This window comes from Curcuma longa, unplaced genomic scaffold (genome assembly GCF_044706935.1).
Source record: "Curcuma longa cultivar G26 ecotype Majalengka, Jawa Barat unplaced genomic scaffold, ITB_CL_G26_1.1 contig_26425, whole genome shotgun sequence".
NCBI lineage: Eukaryota > Viridiplantae > Streptophyta > Magnoliopsida > Zingiberales > Zingiberaceae > Curcuma > Curcuma longa.
Genome location: NW_027433115.1, coordinates 4418 through 11016, shown reverse-complemented (window position 1 = coordinate 11016; position 6599 = coordinate 4418). Strand labels below are relative to the sequence as shown.

The 6599-nt window shown below is 37.6% G+C and overlaps 2 protein-coding genes across 2 annotated transcripts; one reads left to right on the top strand and one right to left on the bottom strand.

The window, feature by feature from the left end:
- The first annotated feature begins 44 nt into the window (after positions 1-44).
- Positions 45-777, top strand: LOC141818879 (flavonoid 3',5'-hydroxylase-like). Its single transcript, XM_074706291.1, has one exon. The coding sequence runs from the start codon at positions 45-47 to the stop codon at positions 696-698; it is 654 nt and encodes a 217-aa protein (XP_074562392.1). The 3' UTR covers positions 699-777.
- Positions 778-1845: 1068 nt separating this feature from the next.
- On the bottom strand, positions 1846-6221 carry LOC141818878 (ACT domain-containing protein DS12, chloroplastic-like; the record flags this gene model as incomplete). The annotated part of the gene is made up of 7 exons (XM_074706290.1): positions 1846-1919; positions 2580-2674; positions 2764-2889; positions 2971-3028; positions 3235-3516; positions 3619-3662; positions 6162-6221. Coding segments are annotated over 7 exons (681 nt in total), but the record flags the coding sequence as incomplete, so codon positions are not given.
- Positions 6222-6599: the final 378 nt, after the last annotated feature.

Genomic DNA, 6599 nt, shown 5'->3' with positions numbered 1-6599 from the left:
CTAAATATATTTTTTTCCCTTTATGGGTGAACTTATCAAAATAGATGCCACGTGTACTACTGCAGGACCTGTTCGTCGCCGGCACCGACACCACGGCCATCGTAGTCGAATGGGCGATCGCCGAGATGCTGAAGGACCCGTCCATCCTAAAGCGCGCGCAGGAGGAGGCCGACGCCGCCATCGGCCACGGTCGCCTGCTGCGGGAGTCCGACCCCCCCAACCTCCCCTTTCTTCACGCCATCTGCAAGGAGGCGCTGCGCCTGCACCCGCCCACGCCGCTCGCCCTCCCCCACTTCTCCTACGAGCCCTGCGAGGTCAACGGCTTCCATGTCCCCGCCAACACCCGTCTCCTCGTCAACATCTGGGCCATCGGCCGCGACCATCGGGTGTGGCCCGACCCGCTCCGGTTCGACCCGGACAGGTTCATGGGCCAGCGGGCAGCCAAGTACGACCCGCTGGGGAGCGACTTCGAGTTAATCCCGTTCGGCGCAGGCCGGAGGGTTTGCACCGGCAAAGCAGCGGCCATGTTGCTGCTGCAGTACATGCTTGGAGTGCTGGTCCACGCATTTGATTGGAGGCTGCCGGAGGGGGAGAAGCTCGACATGGAGGAGAAGTACGGACTGACGACGCCCAAGCTGGTGCCGCTCAAGGCATTGTTGACTCCACGGTTGTCTCCAGCGGCCTACGACGCCGCCTGATGTACTATGTGCTCCCCTTATATATATATATATACGCAGAAATATATGTATGATAATAAATTAGATCAATTTGAATTTAGCAGTATAAATTTGCATTTTAAGATTGATACAGATATGAATATATTTTCCCCTGCATGATTAAGATGAAACATTCAATTGTATCTTGCAAAAGATGAAACGAAAGATCAGAAAAAGAAGTACGAAACGTTTCCTGTGACTGGAATTGATGAAGACAAACCTTATAAGACTGACGTGATAAGGTTCAAATATATAATATAATGGTTAATTTTTTTAAAAAAATATATATTTGTGATTTTATATCAATTCTAAAGACAATTTAATTTTCTAGAAGCCATTAAATTATCTTCTCGATCCTTCTTTTAAAAAAATTATTGACTTGAACACTAGATACTATATTAATTAATTAGATAGCCATCAGCTAGAAAAAATTTTAGATGTAAAAAGAAATCTTAAACTATTCTTTAATGCACAATGAATGCACTTAATCCCAAAAAATTATAATTATGGGATACTATCTTTCACTACTTTTGTTTTTAGACATCATTAAAAAGAAGCATTATAACTCCCAGATAGAGTAGAAGAAAAATTTAACCTTATGACAAACAATGAGAAGAGTTCTTTTAACTATGAACTATAATTACATCAATCTTGGATTAATTATTCTTGAAATAAGAGGACTAACTAGAATAAGAGGACTAATTAGAAAAAGAGTAGGCAATAAAATTCTACTGGTATTAAATGACTCTAGATTTTTCGATAAAGAGAATGTTATTATTGGACTCATAGAAGTGGACATGAACAACAACTTAGGCATAACCTATATTTGCTCAAATTTTAACATGACAATCACAGATTTTATAAAACATATTAAAATTATAATACAAGCTAGGATATGAAATTTTTAAAGAATAATATTTAATTAGATATTATCTTCCTAGAAAAAATAATGAATAACATAAACAATAATTTCAAAATTAATATCCAAGGAATCATTGAAACCTTGACAACAAAAGAAATTTACTTCTTAAAACCAAAATACTTTAATTCTGAAACCTTAAGAGGATTAGAATGGAATGTTAATCTAGAACCTCAAAATCATACACTTAAATCAAATGATTTTATCATGTACAAAGATAGACATGAAAACTTACAGTAAGATTTAGTGGTTTTCACCCTTCTTCTTCTCAACAAATTGAAGATCTAGAAGAAGAAGAAGACAATGTTAACATGATGAACATTGAGGAAACATACCCATTTGAAGTCTTAAGGCAAATAGGTTAGAAGCACCTAAAAGTTGCCATGCATTTAAAAGTTCAACAAGCTAGTAAAGAAGCAACTAACTTTAATGAATACAACCGAAAACTTCTTCGATGACTTAGAAGAATATATATACATGCCAGCAAAGGCAGCTACTTAAGTAACCTTAGAAGATCTTATCGAATTAGAACAATTTGAAAAAAAATAAATCTATAGTTAGAGATTGATTGGGAATTATATTTTGATGAAGAAAAAATATAATTGCCCGAAAATAAGGCGTCAATCTTATAAACCCAACCAGGGGCGGCTCAAGCCTACGGAGGGCCCTAGGCGAATTTTTTCACAAGGCAAAGGAATGGCTAACTACCACTGAATTTAGTATCATTTGTATGAAGAAACTACCACAAGGCAAAGGAATGGCTAACTACCACTGAATTTAGTATCATTTGTATGAAGAAACTACCACAAGGCAAAGGAATGGCTAACTAATGCATGAAGAACTGCAGCTATGCTACATTGTGTTACAGAAAATGCCAAACGAAGATCACATTATGCAAAATGATCGCAGATGGCAAAAGAATGACAGGATCTCAGAAAGCTTACGCTGAAGTTATCGCAAACTTGTTGTGCTTCCCGGAAGAATCCAAGCAAACATTAGCCTTGACAACATTGAGTCCTAGATTCTTTAGGGCCTTCATCTTCACAACACAAGAACAATAATGAAGATCCAGTGCCTACCTGATAAGGTGTTAGAAGTTATTGAACTTAAACCAATACTACAACTTACAGTGTCTAGAAGAGTTCCTAGACGATCACCAAAGGTAATTTCAACGATAGTAGACTTTGGATCAGAATCCTGGTCGATGATAACTTTAGGAGTAGGAATTGCGTCAGTCTCACTAGAGCTGTCATCCTGTTGACTCAAAAGATTAGAATCAACACAAATGAAAATGAAACCCAAAGTACTGAGCTGATGCAAACAGGAAGTTCTTGCCTCAACGACTGCTGGAGATGCTGCTCTCGGAGTAGTTATGGTCGCGTCAGAATGCAACCTGGAAATCCCAATTCTCAAAATCATCGCTATGTAATAATAACTAGATGGACAGAATGCATGAAGCAATTGTCGAAGTGTACAAAGCTTGAACAATGTTTTGAGGTCCATAACTAAGAAAAAATTAACTGAAATGAAGCAAGGTAGGTTTTTGGCATCCGAAGTCGAATCAAATTGCAGTAACAGAGGCGGGGATGGAATCAAAACCTGATTTTTGAAGGGATTGGAGCTCCAAAAAGGGTGGAGTAGCGGACGGAGCGGCACCGGAGCGAAGACGGCAAGCAGCACTCTCCCACCCGCGGGTTAGGGTTAAGGCGGAGGCTCCCAGAAGCCGCGGTTTCGCCTGCGTCGAAGGACAGGGCCACAGGGGAGATGATCAGATCAGCGGTTTCGCCTGCGTCGAAGAACAGGGGAGATGAAGAGGCGATCGGGCCATGGGGGTTTTGTAGAGGCGAGATCGGCGAGAATGCGAAGGGACAGCGGGCGAATCTGGGTTTTCCGGGTTAAATCCAATAATCCTATCCTTCTTTAACCCTAAATATCCTAACCAGTGGGCCCCAATTAAAATTGGGCCCTAGGCACAGGCCTTACCGGCCTATGCCTAGAGCCGGGCCTGAACCCAGCAGAATCCACTTCTACATCCAAATCACAATTTGAAGTACAATTAATATCTAAAAAGTTCTATGAGAACTATAGATTATGAATAAGATCATCTACCTAAAACTGGTATAACTCTATATACAAACAACAACCCTGTATTGAAAAAAAATGATAAATCCCAATTAGCCTCATTGACTATCCCTGAGGGTGACCGGCCTAATCCCACGGAAGTTTTCCATCGGCCACCAGGGTAAATCGGGAAGTGCACACAGCGGTCAGCCCAGACGCCCAACATCCTTTGATTGCGCTCCCCATTTGGAGAAAAATTTCTACAAATACGTTGTAGCTGGGGAATGAACCGCAGGTGTCTGGGTGACCTAGATGCCCTACTGCTGCACCATTGCTCCGGGGACAATAACCCTTTATTGAGAATAATAGGAAAGAGGAGACCATCAGAAATCATAATTTTTTGGAAGAAATTCAGTACTTCTAAATATAAATGAATGTGACCCTCAATTATATGACACTTAGAATAATATATTATCTCAATAAAATGAGACAATTAAGCTAAACATGAATTCGACATAGAAACTGGTGAAGCTATGATGAGAGTAGGAGAAAATTACTTATAGCTAGAGTTGCTTGGAAGCTTATAAGGTGAAATTTCCAGAAGAGATTGCTAAAATAGCATTTCAAAGAAATAATATTCTTAACTTTTGTTATATCATTCATAGACTTCTAATAGTTAGAGATGTCAATATTGGCTTACACATTAGGTTAAGAGAAGTCATGCGAGACTTATAACAACTTTAGTTTTTTAGTTAGAACTGGATTAAGCCTTTTTGCAATGACTTTTTAGCACTTACAATAGTCTCAAAAAATTATTATAATCTCAAATTAAGGGAAAGATTATTTAGCAAACTACCCAAAGATTTAGAAAAAGAAAATCATAAATCTTGGACTAACATGAAAGTCTCGCCCCAATATGATAATACAGGAGTGTGAGTCCAACATATCATTTCTATATTGAAAGAAAAATACACATACATCCAAATACAAAAATAACTTAAAAATTAATAATATAATTTTGGTAGTCAAATTTATACTTCTCAACAATATGACTTAATTAAATCAGCACTAACACCATCAGCAAAGATATAGGCTTGCAATACAAGCAAAATCAAAATTTAGACCAAGAAGAACTTATTATTTATGAAAAAACAAGAATAGAAAGCCTTATTTAAATAAAGAAAAATAAATTAGACGATTTAAACCATAGCTAATACAATCACATGTTTTGCTTGTAATAAGCCTAGACATTTATCCTTGGTTTGTCCCATTCAAAAGAACTTACATATTAGAGAGGCTGCATTAGTCTCCTGTACTAACTTAGATTTAGTAGAAGTCCAATCGGACATCTTGAGTGCTTCTTTTATCTATTCATTATATCAATAGAGGACAAGGAAGAAGTGCAGTCTTTCCTTGATTATACTTTGGTTAACTCCTTTCTTAACAACCCTTATGGGATAGCTGATAAATATGAGGGTTACTAACTTTCCATTACAACAAGAATTAGAAGATCTAACACATCAATTAGATAATGTCTATCCAAATTTTGATCTTATATTCCCTTAATTTACCCCTCAAAACTTTCTCGATTTACAGTCCAGTTTGCAAGATTATCAGCACGACTGGAACCTTAGCTTAAAACAGGAACAGATAATGTTTCTTGTTTCCTATGTAGATTTTATCTAACAATAGATAAAAGAGGTACTTATAAAATGTAAAAAATAAATATGCAATCTCTGCTTTCAACACATGTTTGACATTACTATTCCAACCATCCATACTATCCGTATTAGTACAAGAAATACTCTCCTTGAAATAAGAGTCTTTGTCTTAAAAACAAGACTAAATCTATTAGAGGCTGAAATAATACGCCTACAAAAAAACCCAACCAAAACACCCGACCTCAAAGGGAAGGGAATCAGGATCAGGAAGACACAAACTCAGATACCAATATAGTTTTCATTAAAACAACTCCTAGTATCTAATATGTTGGACGTACGGTGGACATACATATTAAGTGTCTTGTAAATATCCATGGACATGAATTTGCATTACATGCTTTCCTTGATAATGGAGGTACTGACTCCATCATTGATGAACCCACCATTCATTCTATTCTTCCTCCTGATCTCATTATCAAAAGCTCTGCTCAACCCTTGGTCAATACCCAATTTGATGGCTAAAAATTTTCTTGTACTCAGTTTATCAATAATATACGTTTACAATTTTATACCAACTGTGACATTTATAGTGTTCCTCTCTCCCTTCCTAAACTTTGGATCAAACTCTTCAATCATCCAAATATACATCTCATCTTAGGTCTTAAGTTCTTCATTGCTTCTGATAAGGCCCTCCTACTTATGAAGGATTATGCCCTTTTCTTATCTACACTCATTGTCTCCGCTATTATCTTTGACTACTTGTCAAGAGTGTGAAAGCATGGTGATCCCCCTCACCACTATTACCTCCACCACCATTACCTCCATTGACGGACATAGATTCTTTAGCCACATCTCAGTCGAAACCTGCATAATGTCAATGCACTAGTAAAGGGTCTTGTAAGTGCCAACCCTTGTCCTCCTTTTTACCCTATATACATAGGAAACCAAAACATAGAAAAACTAAACCTACTTGGCTATAAATGCCCTTTGACAGAAGACTTACACGAAGTTTTAGCACTTCCACGGGATTTTGTTACTCCCAGTTACTTATTACATTTACTAAATACCAAAATGGATTTAAACTCTTTAATATCTAGATTAGAGAAACTAGAAATCATAAGAGAAAATCCTACTAAATATTAGGAACGGAATAAGATACATTGTAAACTAGCTATTATCAATCTCGATCTCACCATTAAGATGCAAGACTTAAGATAAACAAACTGAAAAATAGAAGAATGT